The sequence below is a fragment of the Vanessa cardui genome, chromosome 21, assembly GCF_905220365.1.
Source record: "Vanessa cardui chromosome 21, ilVanCard2.1, whole genome shotgun sequence".
In the NCBI taxonomy this organism is placed as follows: domain Eukaryota; kingdom Metazoa; phylum Arthropoda; class Insecta; order Lepidoptera; family Nymphalidae; genus Vanessa; species Vanessa cardui.
In genome coordinates, this window is record NC_061143.1 from 7,817,810 (window position 1) to 7,840,815 (window position 23,006).

Here is a 23,006-nt window from a genome sequence, read left to right on the forward strand (position 1 = left end):
TGTTTTTGCAAGGCATACGTTTTTTTCTTGAAACCAAAACCTGTAGTAAGTCATACTTTCATTGTTTGACAAAATATTAATCTGTGGTTTATTTGACACGAAACGTCTAATGGTTCAGAAGTGTCAAAACCATAAAATTATTATTATGCTGATGTGTTTGTGATGAATTTTTAATTTTAATATTTAGTCCAATAATGTGTTTATTTGAGAAGTTTATAAGAACATAAGACATTAAGTAAAGTTAAACTGAGTTCCGCATGATTGTGTTAAAGAAAGATAAATATTTTTATCTAAGTGGTACAGTAAGATGGTGAAAATGGATGCTTCTAAAATGACCAGTAAAACAAGCTCTCTTAAGGCTTTAATATTAAAAGCTTGGCGTGAAAGGTGGACTGATATTCAATGGGGCATAAATATCAAAACTATTCTGCCGAGAGGCGTCAGTGGAGACTTGTATAACCTAGCTGATTGTATACTTCAACAAGCTATGGTTGGTTGTGGTGCTAACCAATTGGTAATATCGTATCTTAAACATTCCTTGGCTTCACATTTAGTTTCATACGCTGCTGTACTGCAAAGAATAGCCAAGTTCGATGCCTTTCATAAACCTCACTGCATATTAAGTCTGTTAGAATTTCTGGAGGGTTTTCTTGACAGTATTACATGTCGTAGTAAAATGGAAGAAGAAATATTGGCGTTTGCTGTATCATCTATCATCTTATGGTTACTCCAAGTCTATCATTATTCATTAAGTAAATATCCATCATCAAATCCAATTCAAAGTCAAGAACTTTTGGAAAAATCTACATCACTCCTTAATTCAATTGTTCATTCGGACTTCCTGTTGTCTATGTTTTATCTGGCTAAGCAAAATGATCCGGATGAGTTTAATGAAGTTACAAAAAAATGTCAGGAGATTACAGCATTCATGATGATGAATACTCAGTTTAAAGCACCAGTTACAATACATGATACTTTGCAAAAGATATGTAATATGGATATTGATAAGATAGCTCCATTAAATATTAAACCGGAGACTGTTACACATTGTCTGCAAGCCTTAATAGCAGTCAATGTTTTGGCAAATCCCAGTGCGGATATACAGCAATTAGCTAGCCAACTAATGATGATACAAAGAATTAAGAGTTATCCACTATCAAGACTGTATTGTGAATTAATTCGAGCATGTTTCATTTCCTTGAATGATGCCAGTAAAGATGCATCTAAGCAGGCTCTGTGGGCTGCATTCACATTTCTAAAATTACCTCAAGTTATTAATTATCTTCATAATACTTGTGGTACTACTAATAAAGATGGTGATTATTCTGTAGAGGTAGTGGAGGCATTTGAAAAACTGCTACAAGGCACTCCACTTCTTGATGTTGTTGATGCTAAGAACTCTTGCAATAGTGTGGTATCTTTATTGGAGCCCTTAGTTAAACTAAATGTAATATCAGAGACTCAACTTGCATATTTCAACCAAAAAAGAGAAACTAAAGATATAAAACTTCAAAAATTAGAACCAACGGGTCTTCAAGGGTCTGTGCTATCATTTATAACCCGTGCGGAACCAACACTAGCTGGAATGCTTAAAACAATGGGAGGAGATTTCCACAAAACTCAAGATTCGTTATATGTAATGCTATGTCAAATTGTAGGGGGTACTACTTTAGATACTATTCTACCTGTTGCCACAGTAGAGGGAAAATTGAAATTATTTGTGTCAAGATTAATCAAGTTTAATGAATTTGCTCTCCTAACAGCTAGTGAGAAAGGAGCATCTCAGTCAAAAGTGTACATCTTTGATCTTTCATTTTTAATTCTTTGCTCTATCGTCCAAGATTATGGAGTTGATGCTGTTCTCGAAGAAAATGGAGATTCCTTTTTTGAACAATGGGTTAGAGACTGCATGGCACACAAAGGCATTCATAAATCACCAGATCAAATATTACAAAAATGTGACTTACAGCTTGTGGACATATTTATCCATCATCTCAGTGCACCAGATTTTGATTTCAAGAATACAAACCTTAAACCTCATGATCTGTGTACCAATGTTTGTGGAGTTATAAAAGAGATTTTGTTTGCATGGGAACAAGGATCAATTTCATCTGCTGATGTCAAGCGTATGTTAGATTCTTTAAGGCAAAAAATGGCTTCATTAGCTGTATGTGCTTCAGTATGGCTCTGTTCATATATTAATGTTGTACATCAAGATGCATACATAAAACCTTTAAATATGGTTCAGATGTTTTTATCACCACCAAGTGAAGTTGAATTGGCCCAAATTGATAATTTTAAAGAGAGGGCAATATTGATGTGTCAAATAGTAAGGAAGATGCAGTATGACATTCATCCACCACTGGTGCAAAAATCTAAGGTTGTGCCCTTTACTCATTGTATTGTGTCTAGGCAACCAATCTTAGAACAGCTTCAATCTGTTTGGGAAGATATTAAGACCAGAGGATATTTACACATTGATGCTACACAAATTGTTGAGAGTCTTCTTAATACTGCTGGCCCAGTATGGTTTGTAACAAATTTAATTAAAGAAATGTTGAAATTTCGATATCAGGATGATTTAGACAGATCTGTGGACATTATCTTAGCTATGTTCCACTTAGATATTGAAAAATGCACAGAAGCATTATTACTTCATGTTTTACCTCAGTATCTTTATAATGCCAAGCTATGTGATGAGTTGGTCGAACCACAATCAGCAATTTTGGCTAAACTTTGTGTTTACAGTATTTATGCATCTCTTGAATATAGCATTTCTAACAGAGTCAACATATCTAGGAAACGTAGGCACGACGATTCAGAAGATTTAGATACTATGGGCACTTCAAGTAAAGTTAGGAGAATGAATGACAATACATCAGATTCATTGTATTATTCTCAAGGTCAAAGCATGTCTGGTATTGTAATAAAGGAACCCCTACAATCTGCTTTGGATGTTTTATATAAATCATTCTCTCAACTAGCAGGAAAGAATGGTGATGTTACACCTCAAACTCAATTTATATTCGAGTTTATGGTATATGTTGTTCAGTGTGGTCAGGAAAGAGCTCAAGTAGTGCTACAAAAGATGCCAAGTGAAATAATACCAACACTAATAAAGGCATTACCCGATAACTTTAATGTAGGGTTGATTTTACGATTGTATGATTTATCTACATCATATGGAAGAAAAGATACTGCTAGGGACCTTTGTTTATTAAGAAATATGAGGCTCAGACCTGAATAATGTGTAATTTTTGAGTGATGTATGTCAGATATATTAATTGTAATTTAGTACATAAGGTTAAATAAAACAATGTTTTAAATTATTGCTGTTTATTTTCATACTCATTTAAAATCAATTTCTCATTTGTTTCGCTATTAACGATATAAATTTACAATACCCCTTCATGAAGGGATTTAAAAAATATTTAGTAAATTAAATAATCTTAATTTATACATTTCTAAATAATTATTTCAATTCTAATGGCGGACGGATTCAGGATAAGGTAGACATATTTATTATATGCTCAACTAATATTGTTTCCGTGTTTTTTATTAAACATATGTGAAAAAATATATTTTTTAACAATAATGCTATATTTATAACCTTTATGTTCAATTGTACATTTGACCAAAAAATATTTATACTAAATACAATAAAATTGATTATTTTTTAACAATAATGTTTTATAAATTTAAAAAACGTTCTTTTATATATATTAATTTTGACAGTTTTTTTTTAAACGAAATTAGAACGAAAAATTTTCCCACTGCCACTCTGCCTTTCTATGAAGACATCTCTTATACATTAAGAAAGTATGAACATTTAACAATTGCACAAGAAATTCGGCAGATACTTAATTTTCAAAAGAGCTGCCTATACATCTAGTATCTTAATTATTTTAAAATCTTTAAATTATTTACATAAAATATACATAATTTATGCTATTACTCACATTTTATGTGACATTAAGTTTGTACAGTGTCTACACTATATTACAATAATCTTAAAAACACATAGATCACAGGAGAGTTCCAGAACTTTTACCTCATATGTGGGTAGTTTAAATAACTAAGAGTATAAGGTAACAATATATTAATCTATACTATAATTTGAGAACACTAGTTATAATGCAGGCTTTTTGGCACCTGGTGAATCTGGATGCGGACGATCTGTAATAAGGTATGGTGGTTAAAAAAGTTTTGATATTCTTTTTAACATTTATAAATCATTTAATAAAAATGAATTCGTTGGATTGGTTGTAAGTGTAGTACTCCTTTTCCTCGTTGTCGTCAATCGGAGAGATTAGACGCACAACCAGCGGTTTTACGTACTTTTCAAGTATCGAGAATGTTAATACTGCTAACTTTGAGATTCCAGACGAGCTAAGAATTTCTTCACAAAAAATCTCAATAACTTTATATTGGACAAACGCGGGATTTCAAATAAGGGCTTCGGGTTCAGCAGCCTTATAAGGACGAGACCTACTGGACTAGGAGTCAAGACCAACGAGCCAGTTAAAGAAAATAATTTTAAAATACGTTTGTCTGTTTCAGATAAAGAGTCAATACTAATATTATAAAATGGAATATATTTTTTATATAGGTATTGATTATCTGTAACTAATGATCTATTACTAAAATATTTAACACTGATATAAAGCTACATCACCTTTGAGTAGGTACTTGGGGTGTAAATTTAATTTATATCCTACATATTTTTTGTATTATACACTACTACATGGTTCGTTAGCTATATTTTTTTATGTTTACTAAGGTAACATTTTTGAAAAATGTGACTACTTTTTCACTGGATAGTGTTTCAATAACGAGATACTGTTTTATTCATACTCACCCATTTGCCTTCGAAGAGTTTCTCCTTCCCGTAGTGAATTATGTTCTGGCGGTGTTCGGCTAACCCTCATAGGCAAGTTTATTCTATTAGGATTACAATTTTCATCGATAGAATTATCATTACTACTAGCGAATGTCATTCTTTGATTTCTATTCCAAGTTTGCTGATAGGAACTTTCTGTTGTTACTGTGCTACATCTATTGTTAGTATGAGGAACGTATTGTTCTGGTGACCAATCAAACACAAATGTATGACTATAATTCTGCGTATAAGCCGACGGTGTACCAGAGGGTGTTGGTGGTGTAGTTGTAACATATGGACTTAAATCTTGGTGACAAACATCGGGAACTTTCTGTAATGCAGATTCCGACCAAGTTGGACTAGGATTCCATTGATCGATCATTTCCGTTTCGGTTAAGCTAAAATTCTTAGATCCTGGCCTTCGATTGGTTATAGATGTTGCTGCTATTGCTACCAAGGTTTCACCTCCAATATTGGACGCAGAGAAACGTGGAGACAAATTAGCAACGGGTGTTTTATCGTCCGATTGTTTTGCTTTCCTTTTAGCACTTGGGTGTGATCGTGATTCATCAATCCTTAAATTATGGTATCTGAAATAGGAAACTAATGTTAAACTTGTGGAATTTAATTCTGTTGATAAAAACCATAAAAATGACAGTATATCGAATAAGGATATGGGTGTTTTATTGTTTTTAAAAACTAATAATACCTGTTCTCATGAAGTGACACCGAATAATCAACTGGACCGTTGTCATGTCTTTCATAGGCGTAATGTATTGGTGTTAAGTGTGGCGGCACGTGCGGTATATGAGGCTGTAGGCTCGAATTTGGCATCATGACTGCTTGATTTCCATTTATACAGACTGGTGGTGTTGGCGCGTACTGCATAGTTGTAGGATACACTTGTATATCAGGCGGCGGTGGACCATACATTCTCGTAGCTGCTTCATATGCTAAGCCATAATGCAGTTTCGATTGCACTGCGTAATAATGGTATAGCCATGGATTTGCTTTCATCACTGCTGCTTCCTGTTCACTGTTAACAATATGGAAATGATTTAAACAAAGGAAAATATAGTCACATCACATACAGTGTTTTTTTTTTAATTTAAAATCTAATTTTGATTGAAGTCTTAACAAGTTTTAATTTTTATGCATAATTCAGTCAAATTAAAAAGCATAATCTGTATTCTTGAAACATGTCGGATTTCTTGAATGCATTTTATCTTTGCCACAGTAATATGTATTAACTATACCTACGACTTTGTTACATGCTTTGCCCATTAGTAGTAAGGAAAATGGAGACTACTAAAGTTTTATGTTTATATTAAGTAGTACTCTTAAGTCCGTGTGCCATGTTCGTGAAAAATATTTTACAATGCATAGCCAAGAGTAATGTAAAAGATTACGTTTGATTCGAATTATTCTTGTAGATTAGGGTTCACACTCGTATAGTGGCTGGAGTTAATTCAAGGTAAAGTTTAAAGTAAACCCCTTTAATGCAACATTGGGTAGATTTAGATAAACGAATATTATAACCGTTTTTTTGAACATTTGTATTGTACTTATATTATGTATTTGTATGAAGGCGAGTGATGATATGGAGCAATTATATATGTATATTATTGTTAAATAGGATCTAGTGCTGTAGGTAAGCCAGCAGGTAGGTGTTTCATGGCTGTGTTCTGTTACTAATAAGCGAGTGATTGAATGTAATTACGGATACATCGACTGGTTGCCAATAATTCACTGGTTTATGTGCCGTACAATAATTATCATTCGGCATTTGTTTATGATCTAAGTACACTTAGATAAGCAACATCGCACGTGGTTTTTCAACCGACTTTAAAAAGGAGGAGGTTATCAATTCGTCTGTATTTTTTGTTCGTGAAAGCAAAGTGAGTAGTGATTGTAAAAACCTAAAATAAAAATCTAATAAAATTTTCTGAATAAAAAAAATTATCCCTTTAAAAATGTTACGTTGTTAATATTTCGTAATACATTTAATTTGTCATAAATATTTAATAAAAAGAAGAATAAATTGTCAATTTAATGTATTATTCAGATTGTCATTAACCGTAATGAGAAATTATCAATAATAAAACTTAATTAAACAGGTATAACATAAACGAGTGAATTTTAATTCAGAATCTATTTTAAAGCCAGTATTTTCATTAACATGCATTTACAAAAACCTTAATTTTCAATATTGATAAAAGTTATATACAGCGATTCCAATTTTAAATTATGCATAAACTACAACTACTGAACCTTAAAACAATAAGACTACTTATAACTATTAATTAGTATTTGAGTATCAAAAATTTGTGCAAATTGTATTAACATTTTCTTTAGTGTTTAATGTGATTTGTAAGAAATCTGTTCTTGTATGAATATGAACATTTTGTATACTTTGCTTCTGTTAAATAAAGTGTTAAATAAATTTACGCCATTTTGATATTATATTTTCATATTATAGCTTTATGTATATTTGATCAGATTTGAAAATGTATTTTGTATTATTTAAGATTACTCGTCTAATTTCTTATACTAAAATGAAATGCTTATTTATCCGCCAGAGTAAGATAAAAGAATTGCAATATATATTTTTAAGTTGCTAATTGTCTGTACAGTTCTGTTTCCGATCGAAACTCCTTTTATTTTCCTTAGAAACAATAATGTAATTGACGCCACCGAAGTATTGAATTTGTGGTTTTAAAGTAACCTTTAACGTTAACTCAAGCTTTCAACCTTTTAGATAGTGGATGCGGGGAAATGTCACATAGTTGGACTGAGCCCTGGACTAAAGATACAGTCGCATGAAAAGGTTTCTGAATTCGATATGAGATAAAAGCTACCTACTAAACAAATATTACAGATAGAAGCTGACAGCGATAGATCTAAAGAAAATAAGCAAAAAGGATTTATATATTTATTTTTATACTAACAAAACTTTTTTGAATTTAAAATCATTATCATAATATTTAAATAACGAATGTTTACGATTTTAATTGTATGACATTAGGTGACATTTACCCTTATAAGGCTTTTGTGTGCGATAATACTTAAATCAAAGTTTAAATATGTTTTGGACGACGACAAATCGTTTAGCATTCGTAGATAACTGCGAATCAAAGGGTAAGCGGATAAGCGAACTCAGTTTACACACGTTCTGCATAATAAACTTGACCTTCGCGAATTACTTAAACGTGATTTAATACCGTCTTTATATACGTACGTTTCTGCGATAAAATTTTATTTTAAGATTATTTTATGTTGTATTGACTAAGAATTTTAAAGGTATTGTTGTTTTGTTGCTATTTAGATATTCTAATACTAAACATATTTATATCAAACGGTAAGAGATACACTTAAACAATTTGTAAACATGAAAATTAACTAATTAACTTTTTGGCCCTTGGTAGGGCGTTGTGCAAGCCCGTATGGGTAGGTACCACCCACCGCCAAATAACAGTACTCAGTATTGTTGTGTTCCGGTTTGAAGGGTGAGTGAGCCAGTGTAACTACAGGCACAAGGGACATAACATCTTAATTCCAAGGTTGGTGGCACATTGACGATGTTAGGAGTTAATATTTCTTACGGCGTCATTGTCTATGGGTGATGGTCCACCATCAGGTGGCCCATATACTCGTCCGCTAACCTATACCATAAAAAAATATACTTTATTTCTTACTAGCCCTCTTAATATCAATAAATTCATATACTAACTACAATTTTAGTTACTATATGTATTTAGTGATTTTTACCTGGTTGTAGGGCTTTGTGTAGGGTCTTTCTTCATCAATAGTTCTTCCGCCAAACATCAATATCGCTGTCTGTACTGAGGTTTGAATGGTGAGTTAGCTAGTTAATTACACACATTTTCGATCCTATTGCTCGCGGCGTATTGAAGGTACGCTTCGATTAGATTGGTGCAGATTTCTTGCTGTATGAATGCCTATGAGGGAAGGCTACAAGTTACCATCGGGAGCGCCTTTTAAAAAATTGTCGTAAGTACATTTTTATTTTTTTTAATGATTAAGTTTAAAAACAGTTAGAGCCCCATAAGTTTTAGTCTCATATTCGTTACGTTCTAGAACTGAACCCGGAACTTAGAATTTTGCAGCCGCATAATGCTGTTAAAATTATAAATTGTAGTAGAAATGTCTACGATCAGTTTTTCTGTCTTTTTAAAATAAATAAACCATTGATAGGTATGCATATATATGTAAACGACTACGTATTTATTTACTAAAACAATAGCAGTCTGCAGTCAATTATTTTATATTTATTGGTAGAAAGATGAATTTATCAAAATCGTGATTTTAGTAATATTCAACGATTTCTTCCTTTGTGAAGCGTCAATATGTTATGAATTTCTAATTTGATATTTATCGAACCTACTTTATTATAAAGTACTTACTTATAAAGTAGGATTAAATTGTAAGACCCTTGCCTTTGCTATTATTGGGAATCTCCTCATTTATGCGTTTAAAAAAAAGTTATGATAAACATTTTTAAATGCTAAATTATACAGTTTGTGATCTTCATTGAAAATTCTTATTTCTTTCGACTAGAATAGTAATGTGCGTAATCTTGCCCTCGTTATGCATAACCGAGTTAATGGAATGTTGGAAACTCGTACCGTCCGATCCGTACGCCAATTTGTGCGTCCGCATCGGCCGAACGCATAAATCTCGGCGACATGACGTAGGCGGCCGGCATGTTGACAATTTGTTGTCGCTCACCGCAGCCACATTGGGCTACATGTGTAGTACCTACAGGTATCGTTCGTATGGATTTATTAAGACGTTACGACATATAAGGCTATCCGTAATAAAACTGCCTTTTAAAGGCTATACTGACATAATGAATTAGATGCGTTGAGGAATTAAATAAATACAATTAAAGGTTGTTTATTATGAATTGCCTACAATGGACGAAAGTGTAATGTAAGTGGTAAACAAGCACTAAACAAAGCGTAAGTTATTATTAAGATATATCATACACGGAGGATTATTAAAGGCTACAATATTTATCAGAGGAAAGCACGAAGCGACACGAGTAGGTTGCGCAAGAGCATGCGCAGAAACGTGACAAATGACGCAATCCCGTGAACAATGCAACCGAGCTTGAGACCAGAGTGGATTTATTGTATCAAGCTTAAAAAAATGGTACAATCTTGAGGTGGTTTAATGTTACCCGTACATATATTTTGGTACAAACTAAGTTAATGTTTGAAAAATATATCATACATTAATCCTTTTAGGGCCCTGAACTATATCGATGTTTACTTAAAGTTTCGATTACATATTAGATAAGAAATTCTTCCTTGGAGTTTAAGAAAATTATTATGCCCTGACCGGATTAATCCGAACTTATGTCTGTATTTTGTAAATGTTTGATATTGGTAAATTAATATTATGTACATTATTGTTTATCAAAATGACATTTCGCCGATGACTTAAACCAAGTATAAAATGGCCTAGGTCTCGCGCCCTCTGTACTCGTTGATTGTTTAGGTCACTCTGTCACCCACTCGCATTGATATTAATTTAGATTTACTATCTCGAGCGCCTACTGACGATTAATTTGAGGTCTTAGTCACCGCTCTAACGCATAATGAGCTTGTTCAGAATTATCTGCTAAATTAATAGTTGCGGTAATAGCTGCAGGCCGTGTTGTGATAAATTTAAATGTTCTAAGGGGTGCAATTATGCTGGACTCGAGTTCGAATTAATATCTAATGTTATGTGAAAGATAATTTTACCGATAAATTTCAACATGTTTTAAATGGCAAGTTGTTTGATCAGACTAATTATTATAAGTTGATAAAAGTGTTCTATGAAAAATGAGCTTATTTATTTTTAATACATTATAAGTTAAAAACTATTAATCGTGCAAAAAGGAAAGACGTGCGGAGGTCGGTTGTTTAATAAACGAAGAATGCAACTCACATTAAATCCATTATAATGAGGAAGATATTTGCTTTTATTTTCACAAGGCAAGGTAAACGCTAGGCTGCAATATACAAACAAGATAGATCTAACATTCCATAGAATCAGGTGTTTTGGTGCATTTTCGCGCTATAAAATATTGTTGGAAGTAAATTCCGTGCCATCGATCAAATACGGAGCTTGGTGCTTGGCGCTTGGTGCTTGTTAAACACCGTTTCTCACATCACAATAGCCTGTGCGGGCATATTTCAAACCATCCCGATAGTAACATCGGATCGGCCCCGCTCTGACTTCATAAATCACCCCCTTACAATATTTATTCGTTACAACCTTTACTACGAGTTTTCGATGTTAGTAAATTTATTGAATAATCGATATGAGCAAGGAGTTCCAACTTGTATATAATATGGTATCAGTAAAAATTGCGTCTCAATAATCCAGTGGTACCTGGACCAGAGAGTTGCATTAATATCATGAGTTCGAATCTGATTCCTTAATGTACGTCGCAATACCATCTTTTCTTTTAACTGATGAAAGAAATAGGGTCAGAAATATTAAAATTATAAACATATTAATAAAACAAAATATTAACGCTATTATAGTTGTCAAATAAGTCTAATAATAATTAAAGTGCGTATTAACATTTCGATTTTCATAGTCCCTACAACCTAACCTTACAATATTTCTTAGTAGTCTTCGGAACTACTTGAATAAAAGTGTAATAAGTACATACATTATTTGTATGTAGGCTTTGTAGCCAATAGTAAGGGTGTTGTTTCGAGCATAAAACGTCATCTGCTATTGATCTCTCAATAGTAGAGTCTGTAAGTGACTGGGCTAAATTATGGCACCTATTTTTCAAAGGTTTACTCTACCGGAAATTATAAGGTCGTTTAATAAACCGGCTTGAAGCCAATTAGCACAGCAGACACCACTTAGACCTTTTAAAAAAACATTAGTACTAAATATGTGCTGTCTTGTAAACTACTCTACAAATCTTTCTCTGCGCTTAAACAATACTTTATGAGCTTTCGTTTTCATGAACGTACAGTCCTTAAATATTATGTTCTAAACTTATTTAAAGGCAGCTTATATTGTTAAAGTACGGCTTGCAATCACGAAATATGAGCTTTCATTATGTCATGTTTATTAATTAATTTATTAAATGATTCCATTAGATGATAAATATATTTTTATTCAAATAAATATATTTAGTATCATAGCCTCGTCATTTATTTAACAAACACTTTAACAACTATAGTTATCCATAAACCAATAAAAAATTATTTTATTATGTAAATTATTTACGTTTGAAAAAATTGAAGTATTTAAATAAATTTAATCCTTAATATGTTAATACTAAAACTTTTGCCATTAAAATTGTTGTTTTTGTTAAGAATTTTGTCACATTTGCATGTTAACATATTTTTAATGCTCATAAATGTCAAACATTAACAAGCCATACTAAATAATAAAGAATTATTCGCATCTTCTTTATCTAATTATACGTTTATTTAATCGGAAGAACGATTTAATATACGGGTTAAACGTCCATTTATGCTTATCTTTAAATTAACATGAAATTATTTACATCGTTAAACAAATAAAATTCCTTACAAATTATTTTCAATTACATGTTAAATTCATAACCACAGCTGTTTCATATTATTACCAACTGGCAATCATGTCGAGGTTTCGACTCAACTATACATATAAAACTATTTAAATAACAAGTTAAATGGTTATGATGAGTAAAATGGTTATTGATGCCTACGATTGTGTTAAAGAATTCAAATAACATAATATCATCGTCTGCGTGTAATCGATTGCGAAGTGAGTATTAAATTTTATGGTTATATTTAAAAATAAGCGAGCTCATTATTATTTCTTGTTTGAAAAACAATAAAAAAAATATGTCGAAAATTTGTTGAAGTTATTGGGCCCTATTTATTTTTAGTGTTAGTTCGTTGTATAACATTAATGTAAGTTAATCTATGCTAATATTATAAATGTGAAAGTAACTCTATCTGTCGGTCTTTCACAACCAAACCGATGAACTGATTTTGATGAAATTTGTTATGAAGCAAACTTGAACTTCAAGGATACTTTCTTTGACTAAGACGTGACAACTAACCCCTTAAACGCGAGCGAAGCCGCGTGCAACAACTAGTATTTTTAAATGCTGAAGTAACATATTAATGAAGAATCTTCGTGTAGCTGTATTCGCGTTTAAGTCTATTGAATGAAGAAATTAAATAAATTTGATATCTTAATTCAAAATGTTCTGACATCATTCATATTTACACTTAATTAATATTTTAATATATTTTTAAACTGAATGATACTTTAATCCTGTTCTTGAAATTTATAATCGTGGCTAAATGTTCAAATTGCTGTTTGTTTAAATCATAGATATCATAAAATGGACTGCGTGGAGTTCATTCATATATTATTAGGAAAAAAAAAGAGATAGTAACATCAAAAAGACAAATACATTTAATGAGTAATGTTTTTCTAAATTAGTCTTTTTCTTTGACTGCTAACATGACCATAGGCATGACCATTTCTCTCATAAATTGTGTTGTAGTCTTGTAAGCATTTGCTCATCGCGCGGTCCGCGTTATATTCAGGTATGTTGTTTAAATAATAATTGCGCAGAGCGGCAAAGATGAAGTGATTTTACCCTTGATCGCTAGATTGCTGTGGTTTCGATGTATTAATGGCCAATAAGAGATTCCAAGGGAAAGGGCGATTACGTCGGATGTTTTGAGTGCTTTCATGATTTAGTTCTCATAATTTAGAGCCTGCGAGTAAGATGTTACTTGCGAAATTGCTTTGAGTTATTTAGTGCACAATTTGTATCGGGAACCAATCAATTAAAGGTGTTTAATGAATAGCTATATTAGTGTCAAATTATGTATTATCTACGACAAATCTATGCTAATTTACAAACGGTTCAATTCGAATTGACGATTATGAAATATTGTTTTAAGTGTGTTTAAAGGCGTATGCATTATACGTGAATTACAACATAATTACAATTTCAAATATTATTGATTTATTTTATACTGCAAATATATAAATTTATAGCTGTTATTTTGTAATTAGCATAAATTTATAGTGTGTATTTACAAAAGGCATTTATTGACAACATCGTTCATGTATTTTAAACGAGATCCGTTTCCGTAAAGGTACAAAGTCTGTATCTTACTCGAAGTGTTGGGATTTTAATCAAAATAGTTTCATTTGTACATCATCTAAATCGAGGTAAGCAAAAAAATACGAAACATGTACAATCTTTGTAAACATAAGTGGCAAGATTTTTCTTATATTAATCGCATTCTAGTTTATAAGGTATGTATGGTAGGTTGTGGTAGGTAGAAGAGCCAATGGGCGACCATACATAGACATTTGCATCGTAAGACATATTAACAGTTACATACTTCGCCAATGTACCACTAAGTTTGAGAACTGAGATGTTATGTCACTCGTGTCTGTCTTTAAATCAGATACAAGTACTAAGTATAGTTTCGGCGGCAGAATACCTGTAATAAGTGGTACCAAGAAATAGTCAGTACTAACCAGAAGCTATAGCTGATTAAGCTATTTCCTGAAATAATTAAAAAATACGATTCTGGTATTGTTAGTTAGCTATAATTACCTTAACACCTGGTTAGTGCACACAATGACAGGGCGCTGCGAATTCTCGAGGTTGTCTTTGAGTTGCAGCACCGCATGCACCCATAGAAATTGTCCGCAGCGCCGCTGCAGCCGCAGCAGAGCGATGCAAGATCGTTCCTGCTCCGATTGCGTTACTGGTAAAAAAAAAACACTTAAAAAGGTTTCATGCTCTGATTATTAGTATTTCTAAATAAATCAAGTGGAGACTACGAAGAACAAACAGTAGCCAACGGTTGGCCTCTAAGTCAACGCACTAGTAAAGTATTATGACGCGTATCAAGTGTTAAGCCTTGCTGTTATGCACACAAAGATAATAAAGTTAGTTTGTTTGTGTTAGTTTTTTTTAAGTACAATACGAGACTAAATGTATTTAGCCTCGAATGTCACTTAAACAAAACTTTGGTGGTGGTGACACATATTTATTGGCAGAGGTATGTTATTTATAACGTTTTATATTTGCTTGTATTATACTATATAATCTCACGCCATCAGAAGGAACATGGAAAAGGAAAAACAATATAGGTACTTTACATATTTTTTTTATAATCTTCTACCCTATATTGTTTTCTTGGTGATGTCACCAGAAAAAAACAATTTCAACAAAGACATAAAGTGGTAAGGATTTCTTAATGAGAAGCTAATTCTATTTTTGTATTGATGCACGAACTCCGCAGTGCTTTAATTTTTCGAAAAATACATGGAAGCAATTAAATAACCCACTGCATCAAATAATGAACACTTCGGATAGTAATTACGCACCAAACATTACAAACATATTTTTTTATTATCTCTTAACTTTTTTACTCTATCAGTTAAATAACAAGACAAAGGTTAGATAAAGTTACAAAAAGTATTAAAAAGGATACAACAGACATTAATCAAAGATATTAACACTCAATCGAAACTGAATTGTAATAATTGAATGTAACTATTATGAGATCATTGTTAATAAACGGATTATCGACCATACTTCCTAACAAGATGACAACTGCCGCTACGCAATGTCTTAAAACGCATAGACGGTCGTTGTATTTTCAACTCTACTTCAATACCATAAAGTATTTAATATCTTAATCTAAAGTGTTATCACAATGATCATTTGATTACAATTTTACAACAGCTAGAAAAGGTTTGGACTTGAGACGAATCTTATATGACTCTTTTGGTACTGAGCATAGAGGATATTTTAGGAGGTACTTGTGTTTTTTTTATTGTTAATCATATATGGTACCCTTAAAGTTTCTGTCTGTACATAAATGGAATGTATCTGTTTGTTGATCAGTTACAAGATACGAAATCAAGTTTGAAATATTGTTTAACTTTTAAGTTTTCATACAATTTAAACGCAATGCTAATTTTGTTGTGTAATTAAATCACGCGAAGTATATTAGTATTAAAATATGAAAATTTTATGATCTGTTTGCGTCTTAAATCATTTTGTACAAGTCTCCGTAATTGATTCGATATTTGCATGTACACGCTAAAAATTAATTCATTATTTTCTAAGATATGAAGTCGGCGATAATTTTTAAGTATATTTGTTGCATATTTGTATAAATATTTTTTACAGGTTTGGTAACAGAACATTGAATCAATTCAAAACTTTTTTTTTCAACCCTGAATCTATATTATAATAATTTTATTTACTTGGTGGCAGAGCTTTGTCTGGGTAGGTTATACCCATCTTATATTTGATGTTCCGGTCTCATGAGTGAGGCCGGTCGGATGAATAAGCCACTGTAACTATAGCCACAATGGACATTAAGACCTTACTTCCCAAGATTGGTGGCGTATTGAAGATGTAAGAAATGATTAAATTTTCTTACAGCTCCAATGTCTATGGGCGGTGGTAACCACTTACAACCAGATAGTCTATATATTCGATCGCCTACCTATTTCGTAATGGTGAAAAAATTCGTAGGTAAAGAGCGTTTATGATAATTTCAGCATTAATTGTAACAACTTATACAATTTGTCTAATTGATTAACAGGTACAATTACAGTAAAAACGCAGATGTGTGTTTGTATTATTTTATAAAAATAAAATTTTTGTGGTTCTCGATTGGCATAAATTATAATTCATCTGGAAATTTGTAATGAACTCTGATAGAGACTAACGTAAACCTTTTAATACTTATATATACTACATATCGATATATTTTTGACTTCAAATATTTGTATATATACAAGAAAGTGTAATAAAAACCCAAAAAGTATATGAGATATATTTTAATGTTAGTTTATTTATAAATAACGAATTGTGTTAACTCATATCAAATCGTGAGAAATTATTAAAATAGTCATTTAAAACTCGATATACATAAATTAGTAAAGCAAATAAGCGTTTAACGAGCTTTCAAGCTCGGTTCATGTTCGAGGTTTCGCGACCGTCGCATGAAACGGGGCTGTAATAAATATGGATAATACGGTGACCCCAACATTCCCGCCTCTAACACTTATGTCTATAGTAATAAGATCTATTTTATAATTGTAGCTTAGGTCGTGTTGCCGATCGTATAACCTGAGGTCGCAATTAAATATGCATTCTATTAGCTTTACAGGACATCCGTGTGGGTTCGCATTGGACCTTCAATTACCTATTAATTGTACTTAATTCAATATATTATTGGATTGCTTAATTAATTAAAAATTATAGTCGTAAATATAAGTGATTTATTCGTTGTGTGTGGTCTACGTGGATATTAGTTCAAGTTGCGATTAAAATAATTAAATGAACAAGAATTATAGAAATGTCGACAAATTCAGTACCTGTGCATTGAAGATTGCAGTTAAAGGGAATCCATTAGTAATTCTCAATACAAATACCTATTTACCTGTAAAACAAATATTCGAAGCGAAGTTCAGTCTTCGGGTAATTAATTAGTGTTATCGTTAAAAAAACTAATTTGTTTTCGGTACGAACTTGTTTTATTTAAATTTTGCTCTTTAGTCTAGTCTTTATTTGATTATATTATATAAATTTAATTTTATTAAACTTAAAGCCTCTGCACACACATATAACATTATTAATTCGCTCATTAATAACTTAATATATTTTTAAAAATATAAGTAAATATATAGTAAATATAATATTTTACCAAAATATTTATAGTATTTTGGTAATCTAAACCTTTTTGAGAAAAATATATATAGAATAGTTTACACGCGCTGCGGTTTGGTGAATTCACATGAATTCTTTTTGCATCAGTAAGCTTACGATGGTTTCCGTCGAGCACGATATAAACTATAAATATACATATACGTATTCGTCAACTAAATCCAGATTACTTTCCTTTTCGTACATAACCAGAGCCAAATAATATACTGAAATTTACTGTATCTGTAGGCCGCAGACAGAGTATATTGGGTGTAGAGAATACAATCAAAAACATTATAATATAAAATAAGAATCATCTACAAAAAGTGAGAAATAAATAAAATAATCGTAGGCGAGAACGGATTTATACCTGCCATAGTTTCAATGTTATCTTATGCTAATAATTACTGGAATTCCCACGAAACATGCCAATATCTGATTGCAATGCACAATAAATCCGGTGTGACAGTTAATAGTCAAAGAATGGCATTAAAAGCAAATATCGTTCGAGATAATCTATCCGTAGCACTAAGTACGGTATTGGAAAGGTGACGGCTGTATTGTTTCCCTACGTTAGGGCGTCCATACAAGTATTAAGTCGATTTAAGAATACATACAGAATTATCATATAATCATAAAGGAATTTGATTGGTGAAGCTTGAAGCTGGGCAAATATTTTTTGACAGTATATTAACCAATGAAAAGCCCGTATAAGCTCTCTGACGATTTTGCACCAAGGCAAGAGATTTGTGCAAAACAGTTTGCGTACAAAGCTCTTACAACGTCAGATTGTTGTTCACTAGAAATGTGAATACGAATGAATTAATATACATAGTAGAGAGTTTAATTAATGCAACTTTTTTTTATTTAAAATCCCTAAAATTATTTGTATGAATAAATGCTTAAATATTTGTAATTATAGTTTGTGAGAAGACTTAATTTTTCGTTGTTAAGCTGAGACTTCAGCATCCATTCTCAAATACCCATTAATGGAATGAAATATAGACTATGTGTTGGTTTTAATGAGATCGGTAATCCTTTTGTAAATGGAAACATAATGGATAAACTTTAATGCTTATTAATGTTTATTCTTTCAACTTTACTTCAATTTGAAAAGTATTGCTTCTGTTCAGGCAAAATAATTTTGAATTTTAATAGACATGCTACTATTAAAGATTCGGACAAGTTCGGAAAAGTTAATATGACTGTGGGTATTTTTATATTGATGTTTACCGGAATTAACAAACTTTAATCGAAATAAAAATTTAACATTTATTTGATTAATGATAATTAGTAAATTAAAAACAAAAAACATTTATGTATATTTTTTAACTATAACAACGAAATATTCTTCTTAATAGTTCAATCGAATTCATGACAACGTAGCTACAATAAAGTAAATTGAAAAGTAAGAATTGAAAACAAACCGAATCAAAGTTCAAGTTAAGGTCACTGCACACGGGACGGTCCTTGTCGACGCGATTATCGAATTATTCGAATGATGACTCGAAGTTCGAACTAGTATACGATGGAAGCATACTCGAATAGACATATTTTGTATATCAACAAATTTAATTTACTATTACTTTTGATAAAATCAAGAGAGATTGAACTCTATGATTAAGATTTAAAGGTGGGTGGTGAACTTGACAGAGGCATCCAGCTTGTGTACAGTAATAAGGGTTAATGCCAGACGGTTATTTGCGCAATCTCGAATGTTGGTTTTAAAGTCGAGAAGAGATTGACGACTGCTATGATTGTGGTCGGCTCGGGTAACTAGTGTGCTTATCTTCAAGTTGTATTATCTATGTGTGTATTCCTAAGTGGGTTTGATTTGCGACTAGCATTTTCCAAGATCTACCTACGCGTACGAATAGCGTTGGGCAAATAAATCAGAAATAAATCGCTGTAATGAATATTTATAGTTTAAGTACCGTTCATATTTTTCACCCGAAATATTGTATTATTTATGTATTCTGATCAAATATTTTGACAGTTGCTATTGGCAGCTTAATTATATTCTCGCTCGTGGTTAAGTGGCGATTGTTTGCAATTTTTGTTGTCATTTGATTATATAAGATTCGTTTTCTCTTTAAACTTTGTGCCACGGAAACGTCTTCACACCCTCGTCATGTTCGAAAGTGTTCCAATTTTAAAGTCACGATCATTTGAATTTCATGTGTCGTTATTTTCTTAAACAATAGAGTGCAAAATTGTCAGCATATACAGGGTTACTTTGAAATTGTTGGGTTTTATTTGATTTAATCGCTCACGTAGAGGCAAACGTACACGAAAGTCACGCGTGCTAATGTGTCAACTTTCTCTCGATCGTGAAGGGTTAGATTTGTAGTTTCTATTTTTTAGGTTATCGGTGTGTAATGACATGTGTCAAAACCATGTCATACTCGTGAGATCAATCGACAATCATTTAGGTAAGGTGTGTTTAATATGAGTTCATTTTAACTCATATACATGAGTCTTCTAAAATCCTACGAATTTATTTATATCTTAACGGTTTCAGATTATTAATAAGACATAACCTTTAATGAATAAATGAATTTGAAAGTTTCGATTAAAATGAGTCGGCATCATTTTTCATTAAAATAAAATGTCATTTAATAAAGCAATAACTATAAATTATTCAATTTGATATAATCATAGGTCATTTAGGTAAGTGAGGCAATGTTATTAATCAGAAATATTGGATAAATACTAACATAAATCTATTAGGGTTTGTAATTTGCCTTAGGCGCAGATTGACAGGTGTCTAGAACTCATGAATTGCGCATGCGCTGATGTACCCAGTCAACAGATATGAATTATTATTCTAAATGTGTGTATTTATTTCATATAAACTTAAAAAGTATCATTCTACGCATAGATCCCACGGAATGCGATTAAAATATTTTGATTACGAACCTAGATCAGAGTGTTATACTTAACGTTGTAATAATAATCTAGATTATTTTTAAATTTAATTATCAAATTATATGTATGCTACTCCATGCTACGATACTATAGATAGACTAAAATTACCGTACACAGTCGTGTCTATGAGCAGTACAGCAAGTACAATTAGACAAAAGGTATATAGATAGGTATATATGGACTACACAATATAATTTTAATATTTGTATATTATAAGGTTGTCTGGTTTATTCTGAACTCGGACCAAAATTTTGATCTTATGGAACAAAATCACAAACAATCTTACTTTTAATAACCAACAAAAATACATCTTTAATGGTAGTCTATGCGAATCTTTAGCCGATATGTGTTTTATTTATAAAAAAAAATAATACTGTTGTCCCGCACAGCCTGCTCGAGACAAGATAATAATCACAAAAAAATGGAATTCGAAATGAGAACTATAAAACTTTATATCCTCTTACATCTCTGTCTTCGATATAAAAGAATGGAGTAAATAATAAATTTTTATAACGAATTATTGTTTCGAAGTATTGCAGAACAAATCCGTCAAGAATTCATATAATATTTTATTAAACAGTTATTTGTAATGCGATCGAATAGATTCCGCTAACGGCCGGAACATTACAAAGCGTTTAGCATTTTACTGGCCACATTTAGAAATGTTAAAATGCTACAAAATAACGTGGGAAGGTGGATTTTATGACTTAGGATATTGAATCTGCTGAAATACATTATAATATTATTAATGTAGAACTTTTACAAATATATATTACAAGGAAATTTGCATATTTTTTATTATATTATTTCTGAAGGTCCAAATATTATTATTTGCATACATTTTATTATTATCTGTGGTTAGTATAACATGTCGTTTTAAGTACTAATATTGTAAATAATTGATAATTTTTGTTTACGAAACTATATACACGAATATCGTTTTTTTTTTTAATTTAAAAACTGTAAAAAGGTTAAATTTAAAGTATTTTTTTATAGCGAAAAATAATATATGAAATAAAAAAAATAGTTGTCATGCTTTCGAATCTATTTTAGGCCTACCACTAGATCCGTATTTCGGTAACCTTCAAACAAACTCCAATTCGACTTGATTTAATGTTTCTAGGTATCCAATAAACGATTGACATCTTGCGTTCACCATTCTTTTTTTTTTAAGATCATTTATAATAGGTCGAGGTCACAAGTAAAAGTTACCAGCTCTAAAAAAAAACATTTATTTGATATTTAGAACGTTCCTTTTTGTACCTACAATTGTTTTTTTTTACGCCGCGCCTACACTTTAATGGCCAGTGCTATCATGATTTTCATGGTAAAAATAAAGCCTAATTGTATCTGGTCACGGAAATAGAGAATAAGTCTAGATACCATTGTTAACATAAGAAGTGCTAGCAAGAGGTGCAAAATAAACGATAAACAAATGACACATTTTTTTTAAATAAGGAATAGTTATTTTGATAAAATTACGAAACGATTTCAATAAGAAAACATTTTTAATTTTAATATAAACTAATTTTTAGTGGTCCTTATTAATTTTATAATTAAAAAAAAATGCATATATTTTCCAGATATCCGGGACGTATGAATATCTTTACAATTAAATGCATTATATTGTTTTGTTCTTTGTATATAAAATTATATTAAATAGTACTTAGACTGCAATAATGGCATACAAAATTGCGTATAATGAAGCAGGTTGAAGTTATTGTTTAAATTGACTGTGATTTTAGTATCGATTTTTCCTTATATGAAGGTCAAAATGAAACTAACCTCATTTGATGGTAATGAGGTAATAGTGTATATATATTTTTTTTGCGAAATCTCGACAACTAAGCACTTGAAGCGCTTGAATTGGACATTAACCTGAGGTTATTTAAATAAGAAAGCTGTTTTGGTGTTCATATTATTACGCATTTTGGCGCAATACAAAAATAGTGTTATCCAATGTTTATATTTATATTATTAAATTATAGTATTACAAATTTAAGTATTTTAATAAAATATATGATATCTCTTTATCTTTTTATTTAAAATGAAATTATATTTTCATTGTTTAATTAAATAAAAAAGATCGGTATATAAATTACTTAACGGATAATAATGTTTTACGAATTGTGTTAAAATTTTTGAATTTACTCTATGTACTGTGTATGTATTTACTGTATGAAAAAAAATGTACTCACTTAATCGATGCTTGTTTTGAGCTTCCTTAATACAATCTGGGTGCAGGAGATGGTACCAGCTGACACCGTGTAGCGAACTTCGCTCCCAGCCCAGATGCCACTCGCTACTAGAAATAAAAAAAAAAACATAGAAAAATGAACAGTATAGTAAATAGAATAGGGTTGTATTTTATTCTTATTCCCAACTTTTACGAATTACGGTATCGTTTAGGGTAGAACTATAAATACGGACCATCCCATGTATAAAAGGTTCAATGCTTTGATT

The 23,006-nt window shown here is 31.3% G+C and overlaps 2 protein-coding genes across 2 annotated transcripts in view; one reads left to right on the forward strand and one right to left on the reverse strand.

Annotated features, from left to right (window-relative positions):
- Positions 1-111: 111 nt before the first annotated feature.
- On the forward strand, positions 112-3,329 carry LOC124538733 (mediator of RNA polymerase II transcription subunit 24). The gene has a single exon (XM_047115902.1). It carries the CDS (start codon positions 308-310, stop codon positions 3,245-3,247), a length of 2,940 nt encoding a protein of 979 aa, XP_046971858.1. The 5' UTR covers positions 112-307; the 3' UTR covers positions 3,248-3,329.
- A 97-nt stretch (positions 3,330-3,426) lies between these two features.
- The window catches only part of LOC124538734, a 138,274-nt gene continuing 118,694 nt past the window's right edge, over positions 3,427-23,006 (reverse strand). The window contains exons 8-12 of the mRNA XM_047115905.1: positions 22,742-22,848; positions 14,499-14,652; positions 5,589-5,915; positions 4,859-5,469; positions 3,427-4,176 (exon numbers count right to left, since the gene is read on the reverse strand). Of these exons, the coding sequence (XP_046971861.1) occupies positions 4,130-4,176; positions 4,859-5,469; positions 5,589-5,915; positions 14,499-14,652; positions 22,742-22,848 (1,246 nt within the window). The 3' untranslated portion in view covers positions 3,427-4,129. The remainder of the gene's footprint in view (positions 4,177-4,858; positions 5,470-5,588; positions 5,916-14,498; positions 14,653-22,741; positions 22,849-23,006) is intronic.

Coding starts and splice junctions, on each gene's coding strand:
- LOC124538733 (XM_047115902.1), top strand. CDS start 308: ATGGTGAAAATGGATGCTTCTAAAATGACCAGTAAAACAAGCTCTCTT.